The sequence below is a fragment of the Nerophis lumbriciformis genome, linkage group LG21, assembly GCF_033978685.3.
Source record: "Nerophis lumbriciformis linkage group LG21, RoL_Nlum_v2.1, whole genome shotgun sequence".
Lineage (NCBI taxonomy): Eukaryota > Metazoa > Chordata > Actinopteri > Syngnathiformes > Syngnathidae > Nerophis > Nerophis lumbriciformis.
Genome location: NC_084568.2, coordinates 43,309,390 through 43,322,333, shown reverse-complemented (window position 1 = coordinate 43,322,333; position 12,944 = coordinate 43,309,390). Strand labels below are relative to the sequence as shown.

The following is a 12,944-nucleotide window of genomic DNA, read 5'->3' as shown; positions in this document are numbered from 1 at the left end:
TCAATACTTGGTTGGAGCTCCTTTTGCCTCAATTACTGCGTTAATGCGGCGTGGCATGGAGTCGATGAGTTTCTGGCACTGCTCAGGTGTTATGAGAGCCCAGGTTGCTCTGATAGTGGCCTTCAACTCTTCTGCGTTTTTTGGGTCTGGCATTCTGCATCTTCCTTTTCACAATACCCCACAGATTTTCTATGGGGCTAAGGTCAGGGGAGTTGGCGGGCCAATTTAGAACAGAAATACCATGGTCCGTAAACCAGGCACGGGTAGATTTTGCGCTGTGTGCAGGCGCCAAGTCCTGTTGGAACTTGAAATCTCCATCTCCATAGAGCAGGTCAGCAGCAGGAAGCATGAAGTGCTCTAAAACTTGCTGGTAGACGGCTGCGTTGACCCTGGATCTCAGGAAACAGAGTGGACCGACACCAGCAGATGACATGGCACCCCAAACCATCACCCAACCATGCAAATTTTGCATTTCCTTTGGAAATCGAGGTCCCAGAGTCTGGAGGAAGACAGGAGAGGCACAGGATCCACGTTGCCTGAAGTCTAGTGTAAAGTTTCCACCATCAGTGATGGTTTGGGGTGCCATGTCATCTGCTGGTGTCGGTCCACTCTGTTTCCTGAGATCCAGGGTCAACGCAGCCGCAACACAGCGCAAAATCTACCCGTGCCTGGTTTATGGACCATGGTATTTCTGTTCTAAATTGGCCCGCCAACTCCCCTGACCTTAGCCCCATAGAAAATCTGTGGGGTATTGTGAAAAGGAAGATGCAGAATGCCAGACCCAAAAACGCAGAAGAGTTGAAGGCCACTATCAGAGCAACCTGGGCTCTCATAACACCTGAGCAGTGCCAGAAACTCATCGACTCCATGCCACGCCGCATTAACGCAGTAATTGAGGCAAAAGGAGCTCCAACCAAGTATTGAGTATTGTACATGCTCATATTTTTCATTTTCATACTTTTCAGTTGGCCAACATTTCTAAAAATCCCTTTTTTGTATTAGCCTTAAGTAATATTCTAATTTTGTGACACACGGAATTTTGGATTTTCATTTGTTGCCACTTCAAATCATCAAAATTAAATGAAATAAACATTTGAATGCATCAGTCTGTGTGCAATGAATAAATATAATGTACAAGTTACACCTTTTGAATGCAATTACTGAAATAAATCAAGTTTTTCAAAATATTCTAATTTACTGCCTTTTACCTGTATAAGGCGCACCGAATTATAAGACGCATTAAAGGAGTCAACATATATATATTTTTTCTAAATGTAAAAGACTTCCGTGTGGTCTACATAACATGGTGGTTCTTTGGTCAAAATGTTGCATTGATGATGTTTTAAACATCATCTTCAAGTCACTTTCTGACAGTTGCTTCAAGATGCACCGTTTTGTGGGCGGTCTTATTTACGTGCCTCCACTTCGACAGCGTCTTCTCGCTGCCATCTTTGTGGAAGAAGTGTCAAAAGATGGAGCTAACTGTTTTAATGACATTCACACTTTACTTCAATCAAGCAGCATCTCCTCATCCGTGGCTCACTAGTGCAACAACAACACCCGAAATGTGTCCCGTTAAAAACCGTCCGACCGGAACGCTCTAATAGCTAAAGTTCCTTGGGTGAATAATGTAAACTCACTACACCGGTATGTTTTAGTGCTTTCATGGTGAGTTTACTGACAGATATAAGTAAGAACTTTACACTACTTTATATTAGAAATGGCAACAGTGGAGGATGAATGTCACATAACAAGAAGATAGAGAAAAAGAAGAAGCTTATCGACTACGGTGTTGGTACGGACTACCAAGGCGGACCGGGCATTTTTTCAGGATTTATACAGATCCCAAATACAGATCAGCAGGTACTAGAAGGTAAAAAAAAGTTGTTTTTGCATAATATTGTGAAACAAAACAGCAGATAATGTCTTACCTTATACACACACCATAATAATACTCCTATGTTGAAGCACGGTACAATCCATCAAGCGGTGTGGCTTCATAGCTTACCAAAGTCATACTAAAACATGTTGATAGATTTTTGAGCGCCGTGTGTAATGTTCTATATTTTCAATGGAACATATAAAATGTTGGTGTTGTTTACTTGAGTCATATTGCAGTCTACATGTATCTCTTATGTGTGACTGCCATCTACTGGTCATCTTTATCATTATACCATGTACCGGTACCAAATAAAATTGCTTCGAGGTTGGAAAGAAAAAAACAGAATTATTCCGTACATTAGGCGCACCACATTATAAGGCGCACTGTGGAGTTCCGAGGGAAAAAAATGATTTTAAGTGTGCCTTATAGTCCGGAAAATACGATACTTAAAAAAACAACAAAATGTGTGTTACATTACATGAGACATGTAAGTGTGAAAAAGAGGTTAGTAGATGAGAATCAATCTAAAGAATGTCAAATGTAGAATAGAAATGCACTCACTTGCAGGAAATGTTGTCTTGATTTTCTATATTTTCTTTCAGGGTTTGTATTCCTCTTTTTTCCCTCAAAGGGTGCTCACATGCTTTTTAAATAGGTGAATCATTCATAACATTACTTTTGCTTCATTATTATTTTTAGAACAATGACAATTAAAAAAAAAAAGTCAGACTAAAGGTCTCGGAGATCCAAAAGGCAAAGAAAAGTGTTAAAAATAAGTCATATATATTATTTTGACTTTCAACACTCAAATCTCTTTGCCACCTTCACATCTGTCAGTTAAGTTTTTCATTCTTGTTGAGCTATGACACTTTTAAAGAAAAATCAAGCAGCATTGTGTTATTATTGTCAACGTAGCAACATTTTCTCCTTACATTTCACCTGTGAAGTTTTTTGGTAATATTTTTGAAATGGGCTGTTAGAAAATGAGCTGCATTCCACAAATTAGACAAACTTAGACTTTTTAATTATGAAATGGCACTTGGACCCCTCTGCTCTGCAGTATTGTTTCTTCTGCTTGCTGACCTATCACTGCATGTCTTTCCTGCCTCCAGCTTTGCTCGCACAGGAAAGGGGTCCTGGCTGGGAAAAGGTTCTGCAGAGAGCACCAATGATCCATCTGCAGTCTCAGTGGAGAACCTTGTGTTTGGAGCAGGCTACTGTAAGCCCATCATCTCGGAGGTGTGTGCGGTCAAATCTGATTTATAGCTTTTTAGAAGCTAAAAAAACAGAAGCTAACACAGAGTAAATGTCTTTAAACTAAGATATTTGCCCAGTCATACAAGCTCCACCCATACCTGTTGGTCAAAACTTTCAGTCTTCAAAATGTATCGCCATAATTGAAACTCAATATAGAGTCTTTACTTCTAGGTCTAAAAAGATGAGAGGTGACTAGAATTGAAGTTTAAAGGGAAACTGCATTTTTAATTTTTTTCCCTATCATTCACAATGCTTAAGTAAGACAAGAACACATTTTTATTTTTTTAATGCATTCTAATTGGTAAATTAACAAAAGTCAGCCAACAAAGGAGTCAATAAGAGTGGCTCTAGTCCGTGTGTAATTTAGTTAAATACATAATAACATGTAATATTTATATATTTTGCTCATTTTAAGCCTATGGCGGCATATTAATTTCATAGATGCATCATGTTTGTGTTTCCCTTCAACAACATTTTAAACATGGAAGTATTCCTACAAAACTTTCAGTCTTCAAAATGTATCGCCATTATTGAAACTCTTCTTAGAGAGTCTTTACTTCTAAGTCTAAAAAGATGAGAGGTGACTAGAATTAAAGTTTAAAGGGGAACTGCTGTTTTTTTCCCTATCATTCACAATTCTTATGTAAGACAAAAACACATTTAATTTTTTTTAATGCATTCTAATTCGTAAATAAACGCTAGCAAAAGTCAGCTAACAAAGGAGCCAATAAGAGTGGCTCTATTCCGCCTATAAAGTGCACTGAATAAACATCCAAAAACCTTCAAGGTTTTATATACACGCTGTAAGTATGTGTGTAATATAGTTACATTCATAATAACATCTAATATTATCCAATCCAATCCAATCCACTTTATTTATATAGCACATTTAAACAACAAAATGTTTCCAAAGTGCTGCACAACAATATTAATGTATTTTGATCATTCTAAGCATATGGCGGCTTATTAATTTCCTAAATGCATCATGTTCGCGTTTTCCCTTCAACAACATCACTACTTGGGGCGGCATGGCGTAGTAGGTAGAGCAACCGTGCCAGAAACCTGAGGGTTGCAGGTTCGCTCCCCGCCTCTTACCATCCAAAAATCGCTGCCGTTGTGTCCTTGGGCGGGACACTTCACCCTTTGCCCCCGGTGCCACTCACACCGGTGAATTGAATGATGAATGATAGGTGGTGGTCGGAGGGGCCGTTGGCGCAAATTGCAGCCACGCTTCCGTCAGTCTACCCCAGGGCAGCTGTGGCTATGAAAGTAGCTTACCACCACCAGGTGTGAATGATTGATGGGTTCTACATGTAAAGCGACTTTGGGTACTTAGAAAAGCGCTATATAAATCCCAGTTATTATTATTATTATTATTATTATTATTATTACTTATGGCAGACTTCATGAGAGGCAACCAACACTTACTGTACAATGTCTGCTCGCACTGAGGTGTCGATTGATGGGATGTTCATATCTTCCAGTTTAGATGAAGAAATAATCATAATCCTTGCCAAGGGTTAAAAGGAAAAAGGTGGGTGCAAAACGAAATGTTTTTGTGTTTTTTCTCCACATCTGCGGTCTAAGTTATATTTACCAACTTCTCGGTTTATGGTCACAACCTTCTACTATCCAGGTGGAACATGATTTATCCTCTAGAATGAACATTTACCAACTCAGAGGCGATGCAGCGGCTGATGTCAATAATTGTGATCACAGCATAGCTAAAGTTAGCACTTCTGATTACAATCTGGCTAATACTCAGGTCACCACATGTAAACGGTGTAGTGTTGGTGCTTTGTGGATGTTTCTGTACTGGCTTTCACGGGCACAATTAAAAAGCTCCATTGTTAACAGATTTTCATTGACCAGTTAGAATGCATTAAAAAACAAGACAAATGTGTTCTTGTCCCTCATAAGGATTGTACATGAAAGTCAAAAAGTGCAGTTCCCCTTTAACAATGTATTCCACAAAACAGGAGTAAGTACAAAGAATAGTAATTTAATGGGAGAGCCAACCGAGACGTCTAAAGTCCGACGCAATCTCTAAAATGGTCGTCCTCCTATTATGATTTTGTCCATCTATGCTGCCGTTAACGGGAATCGAAACTGAAAGTTAACTTAGTGTGTGTGCCAAGCGCGCACACATCTTTTCAAGAAGCTAAAAGAGATACAATGTGTAAGGAAACACATGGTATGCCTTTGAACATAATATACTGTACATGAGTTCATGTACAGTTACTCTGTCTAAAGGAGGGAATGTATTCTGTGTAGTACTGTATATATATTTACATTCCCTGGGTGGAGTTTGTTCAGATACAAATCCTGGGAACGTCCCAAATGACCTAAAAATGGCACCTTCAAAGCCAAATGTAATCACAGTATGATGCTGTTAATGTGTCATATTAACAGTACTGGTTCCTGTGTCAATGAGGGCTGCACCATTTTGAGAAAAAACCTCATTGCCATTTTTCTCTCCAAAATTGCAATTCACTGTGCTCTTGAAAGAAATAATGGATACAACTATACAGTGTTTATAATGTAATGTAATCATAATATATCACATTAAAGCAAGTAACCATTTAAAAGGATATAAACCTTTATTTCTAATTACTGTAGAATTGTTTGCCATTGTTCTGTCATTGGAAGGTAAATAACTTTGTTACCCGAGAGCAGACCTGGGCAAATTAAGGCCCCGGGGCCACATGCGGCCCGTTGAGCTTTTCAATCTGGCCCGCCGGACATTCCCAAATCATTTTTTTAGATGTTTAAGATGTAAAGTTTAGCTGCCATTATGATGTGCACTCATGTTTTCTAATGACCGTAAGTCTTCAACTATACTAAGTATTTCAATGGTTGGAATCTGTGCTTTTGCATGATATACTAGTTACTATGGTAACCTAATTAGTTACTATGGTAATCTAATTAGTTACTATGGTCATCTAAATAGTTACAATGGTCATCTAATTAGTTACTATGGTCATCTAATTGGTTACTATGGTCATCTAATTAGTTACTATGATCATCTACGTCACAGCAGCTCAGGCGAGGCACCAAGCAGTGTGGGCGGGAAGCCTTTCCACAGACGCGGAAGGAGATTTTCAAAACAAAGTTCTAAAGCTTAGTGATGTATAGAATAGAAAGTACGTTATTGATCCCTGTGGGAAATTCAGCAAATATCAGATTGTAGGTGGGTTTATTTTGTACCCTTCGCGTTCATATTTCACTGTTTGTTGCGTTTCACTTGATTGTAAAATATGTCGATCCAAAGGGGGTGTGACGTTCATATTAGGGATGTCCCGATCCAGGTTTTTGCACTTCCGATCCGATACCGATACTGTTTTTGCATTTCCGATCTGATACCGATACTGACCGATACCGATACTGACCGATAATGGCCTATCCGAGCATGTATTAAAGTTTAAAGTTATTTAGCCTACTTAGTTGTCAGAATCATGTTGAAAAGGGTTTTAGTACTCTTGATAACAACTAGCCAGCTGAATTAGAAGAGTTTGAATAATGCACAATGGTTGGTAACAAGAAACTGACCTGTTTATTCAAGGATAAACACAAAATAGACAAAATGATACATGACAAACAGAAATGGCATCATTGAACTAGGGCTGGGCGATATGGCCTTTTTTTAATATTGCCATATTTTAAGGCCATATTGCGATACACGATATATATCTGGATATTTTGCCTTAGCCTTGAATGAACACTTGATGCATATAATCACAGCAGTATGATGATTCTATGTGTTTTGATTGATTGATTGAGACTTTTATTAGTAGGTTGCACAGTGAAGTACATATTCCGTACAATTGACCACTAAATGGTAACACCCCAATAAGTTTTTACACTTGTTTAAGTCGGGGTCCACTTAAATTGTTTCATGATACAGATATATACTATCAGATATATACTATCATCATAATACAGTCATCACACAAGATAATCACATTGAATTATTGACATTATTTATAATCCAGGGTGTGGAGGGTAAGTGTCAAAAAGACAGCCAAAAGAGTTTGATATGAGAATAAATCTAAAGTTAAAGCAGGAAATGTAGTCTTGATTTTCAAAATGTTCTTTCAAGGCTTGCATGTCTACATTAAAACATTCTTCTTCATACTGCATTAATATATGCTACTTTTAAACTTTCATGCAGAGAAGGAAATCACAACTAAAAAAATCACTAATTTTTTCATACGGTGTTGATGTGGAAATTTTTGCCTCAGCATTTTGATGGTGTGGACGTGTGGCACCGAATGGAGATAAGCGTCTCGACAGACGTTATAATATTTGAACAATGATGACGAAAACTGTTGTCTCTGTCGTGTCCGTGTGTCGAAAAATGTTATGCGCTTATTTTTTTATTTGATTTTGTGCGTGGCATAGATTTGCCGTGCGCAGAGGACGCTTGAGCAGGCGCGCACCTTAGCGGCTGCGCTAGCATCACAGCTAACGTTAGCCATGCCGCTACCTCGCTCTCTGCTGGGAGAGGACGTATACGTGTGTGACGTGACAGTATGTGACGTGTGTAAGAAGGTGCGCTCGCTGTCTGTGAGAGGGAGACACAGGAAAGAGTGAGAAGAGCCTGTCGTGTAATGCCAGCAGCTAAAAGCAACTGCGTGAGAATTGTGGATGTGTTGAAGGTGTGCTGGAAAATGCGGAACGGAAATTACGGAGCAACAGAAAAGTGGAATGTATTATTTAAATCGGTGCGTTGGAAAACACGGACCGGAGTTTTTTTTTAAACTGGATCTGGATCGGCATTGTCCCATGCTTTGCCAATACGCAATTTTTGGCAAATATCGGCAGCCGATCCGATCCAAATATCGGATCGGGACATCCCTAGTTCATATGTTGTCAATATTCAGTGTTTTATCATTCATAGAAAAACATAAAATTCCATTTCGTTTTTTAAGGCGGTCTGTCGTAACGTTTTTAGCATTCAATCAGACATTATTGTGAGGTTTTGTATTAGTGTTCCTAAAAATAGATATACTGGCCCCCAGACACATTTTTTTCTCTAAATGTGGCCCCCGAGTCAAAATAATTGCCCAGGCCTGCGCTAAATAAATAAACACAAAATAAAATGGACTCATTTCTGTAATCAAAAATTTTACATAAATAGATATTGAACATCCTAAAGTGCATTTATTGAGGTTGGACCTTGTCTTGTTTTTTTATATTGCCATCACGTGATCAGGGCATTTTTGCTTGTTGGTCCATGTTGATGGGCTTATATTGCCCATCCCATGGGCAGCTGAAATATTCCCACAACGAGACAATGGGCTTTATAATCACATTTTTCCTGCTAATTTGTGTCGAGACAAAGATTGTGAATGAGTGAAAAGAGGGGTCACTCTGATAAACAAGCGTGCTCAGGTGCTGAGAGACGAACAACAATTCTGATTGGCCAACATGTCTGTCACTCAAAAGCTGGTGACTGCGGAGGGAAAGAAAACAACCTCAGCCTCTTGCGGTTATTTCGCGCACTACTTAAAAACCTTGAAGTGGATTAGATATGGATTAGTGTCAATCTCATGCGCTGATATAATCCTTTATCATCAGTCTAGTGAGCTCCATTCAAATTTGGTGGCGACCTGGTGAAGTCCTGGGTAGCCCAACCCACAAATATGTGTCACGCTGCCAAAAAGTGATGCATCAATCTACTTGGACCACACTCACTTGGCTGCAAAACAGGGACTTTTTTTTAATGAAACGTCAGACGTCATCGTCTCCACTGTAAATCTTAATGAACCCTTGTTTTATTCCCACCTCTTTAATAAGCTCTGGCTTAGATAAGCAGTAGGAAGGAAGGTGTGGGGGTCTTCGTTTGATCCCAGTAATGAGTTCAGCTCACAAGCGCCATGTCGCTGCAGGTGAAATGTTCACAGAGAGCTTCCTACTCCATCACCTCCTTTATGCGCTGACCCAGATGTTAGAAAGTTACAAAGTTTATGAAGTGACATAAACTGGGGAATAACCTCACTTCAAAATGTGTTATTAGTCGCATTAACACATGCAAGTCATCACCAAATATATCATGATGAATCACACACTTTATTGTGAACACACAATCTTTTACCTTAATGGCGGATGGTTACCTGAAAGGTGTGCTGTTATACGGTCAGCATACCTGCCAACTACTCCGGTTTTCCCGTAATTAGTACGGTTTTCATCAACCTATTCCGGGTTACGGTTGCAGTGATAAAAAATACGGTTTTTCATTAATAAAAAAAAATAAAAATTTAAGTTTTATTCACGAAATCGCGTAACAACAATGACAATCGACACTGCTTCCCGTAACTTCCTATCGAGCCATTCCGAATGCCATGCGCGAGGCTATTTATAGCACCGCTGCCAAGCACGAGGCACCAGTTGCCATTGTTTCCAAACGAGCGAACGATCATGGAATCAGCCGGAGAAAAATCGCATACGAGTCTTAAACCGAAAAGAAAACTGCAGTCATTCCGTGAAGAATATTCAAAAGCCTATCCGGGAATAATTATCCGTTCCAAAAAGGGTGAAAACTACGCGAATTGCACCTTGTGCAGACAAGATTTTTCGATCGGACACGGAGGAATTAGCGATGTAAAAGACCACGTTGGGACAAAAAAACACAAGTCTAATGCCGTTGCTAGCGATACAAGTGGAAAACTTTCAACGTTTTTCGTCGCCCAAACAGATTCTTTGGATGTGATAAATGCCAAAGTTTTATTTACGGAGGCAATAATTGAGCATGGACTAGAATAAATTTGGATTTTAGCCACAAAAAGGTAATGACACCAATGTTATCTATTGGAATTGTTTAGTACTGTTATACTGTTAAAAGTGTTTATACTATTTATGCTTTCAAGTCCAAGTTGAAGAAATCTTGTTAAATGTTGACAGCATAACTACCAAAATACAGAAGTATGTCCTTAATATTTTTGCAGTGCTATTTCTGTTGAAAAGTTCAAATGATTACATTAGAGATGTGATGTGCCACTTTTCAAATTTTTCATATTTTGAATTCTTTTGAAAGGCTTACAAAAAAACTACATTTGAATTGTAATTCCATGCTATTGACAGGACTATTAATTTTAATGAAGTTAGCTTACCATGTTTACAGTATGATAATTGTGATAGAAATGTGAATTTTAGGCACAGAATATTTTTTACAATTGAACAAGGCAGTAGATTATACAAGCTTGGACAGAAAGTTAATAATGACACCAATGGAATTGTTTAGTACTGTTTTACCATTTGTTTACTGTAAAAAGTGTTTATACTGTTTATACTTTCAATGAACAAATTGAAGTCTTGTGAAAGGTTGACAGGATAACTGGCATTAACTGTCAAAATAATTTCAAACTATTGAAGTTAGCTTACAGAATAAACATGTCAATCAACCCATATGATTTTTGCTGTAATATTTTTGTTTTGAAAAGTCACTGTGACTGATAGAAAAGTGATGGTTTTAGCAACATTTTAACCTGTCTGAATGCTAATAATCATTTTGCGTTGGGCCCTGAACCCCCCACCAGGACTTTGTCCTGGACCTACCGGGGCCTGCGGCCCCTGGACCCTGGCTACTAGGTTTTTCTGATTTCAAAAGTTGGCAGGTATGGGTCAGTGTTCAGGTCATAAAACTGTTACCAAGTTCTGAGCAGATAAATGAAGTTCTTCCAAGTAAAACGTTTAAAAATGTTCCTGTTTGACACTAAGAATGGAATTGCATTTGTGTCAAAATACTTTTTAAAGTTCATTTAAACCTCTAAAGGCTTAGTGGCCACATGCAGCTCTTAATTGCAAAATTGTGTACACTACTGAATTGGGGTCTTATGGCCGCTTATGTGGACACTTATACTGCCATCTGGTGGTGTCAGAAGAGTATAACATACAACGGAATTTGGAGAAAAAAAAGTGTAAAAATAAGAATTAGCATGTCACTAAACATGAAGTACACATTTGTGTACTTATGGACTAAGTACATCATATCATAAGATGATTCTTAGTTTTTATTCTAATTAGGGTGTTAAAAAACAGCTTGGGCCTTAAGAGGTTAAATTATACAAGCAAAATTATCCATCCATTTTCTACCGCGGGGGATGCTGGAGCCTATCGCAGCTGCATTTGGGCGGTAGGCGAGTCGTTTACCATTACCATTCCATCCGTCGCGGGGGGTGCATCGGGTTTATTGTGATTAATCATAATTCAGAATTGTAATTAATCTGAATTTAAAAAAAAAAGTGGGTGCCTTCAACTGATTGTTCTGAACTCCTGTTTCAAAGCAGTTGTCAGTTTATTCTAGATGACGTTCTCCTTTGGACCACACTAGCCAGTGTAACAGTGGCTCCTCTGGTTGTAACCTGTATGTGCACTATTAGTTTTTAATCAGCTAATGTTCTTTTCTCATTCGTCCCTTCCAACACCCGGCAGAAATGACTGCACGTTTTAGCTACACCATCAAGGTGAAAAAAAACTAAAATGGCACCAAGCATTTTCAATCCAGAGGGAAACTGTTTTTAGGATAATGACTAGTTGGAACAAAAACAGGTCTTATTTTTTGAACCCGCCTCCCGTCAGAAGCCTCCCAGATGTCTGATAGGTAAAGAGAATTATGAAAGTAAACACACAGATGTTCCTTCCTGGTTTGCTGCAATTACAGAGCGCACACAGATATGATGATAGGGTGGGATTTGCCTGCGGGAAATGACAGTATGTCCACAGAAAGCTGGGAGTCTCCATGGCGCTTGCCAAAACATGGTCACTACGGACAGAAGTCCAAGGTAGCAGGTTGAGGTCAGGGCCCAGTGATGAAGACATAAATCTGATGTTTAACATCAACTGTAAATGTTATGTTGACAGGGAGTCTCACTATTTATTTTACACTATTTTCCTTTTATCATCCACATCCAGCACATGACCACAGATTTCTCTATACATTTCATTTTTCATCCACACATACATATAGTATTAATCTGATTTTTTTTTGCAACTACTTTACAGGCTCTTGTTTCATCTACAGTATTTCCTATAATAATTAATCTTGTGTCCATTTATGCATGGATTTAATAATACTTAAATAGATGTACGCGCTCAACTGCAAACAGTTGTGTCAGGGACCACGTAGCAGGCAGATAGTCGTGTCTACAGTGGTTACGTCTCCCTTAATGGAAAACAAAATATTGTGATCATGTGATCAGCAACTAGTCAACGTAAAATAAAACGTCATTTTCTGCATTAGTCTGTGCAACCCTTACTTTGTAATTGTATGTATATATATATATATATATATATATATATATATATATATATATATATATATATATATATATATGTATGTGTGGGGAAAAAAATCACAAGACTACTTCATCTCTACAGGCCTGTTTCATGAGGGGTTCCCTCAATCATCAGGAGGAAGAAAAAAAAAAAAAATAGAAAAAAAATCTCCTGATGATTGAGGGAACCCCTCATGAAACAGGCCTGTAGAGATGAAGTAGTCTTGTGATTTTTTTTCCCACACATACATATATTGCGCTCTACTACGGTATCGAGCACTATTTTTTGGATAACCTTATTAAGACATATACAGGTAAAAGCCAGTAAATTAGAATATTTTGAAAAACTTGATTTATTTCAGTAATTGCATTCAAAAGGTGTAACTTGTACATTATATTTATTCATTGCACACAGACTGATGCATTCAAATGTTTATTTCATTTAATTTTGATGATTTGAAGTGGCAACAAATGAAAATCCAAAATTCCGTGTGTCACAAAATTAGAATATTACTTAAGGCTAATACAAA

At 38.3% G+C, this 12,944-nt stretch overlaps 1 protein-coding gene across 3 annotated transcripts in view; it reads left to right on the top strand.

Annotated features, from left to right (window-relative positions):
• fam135b (family with sequence similarity 135 member B) overlaps positions 1-12,944 on the top strand; it is a 295,578-nt gene that overhangs the window by 64,910 nt on the left and 217,724 nt on the right. For all 3 annotated transcript variants that reach the window (XM_072915616.1, XM_061982341.2, XM_061982340.2), the window contains one exon: positions 2,995-3,121. In XM_072915616.1, coding sequence (XP_072771717.1) covers positions 2,995-3,121 — 127 coding nt within the window. The remainder of the gene's footprint in view (positions 1-2,994; positions 3,122-12,944) is intronic.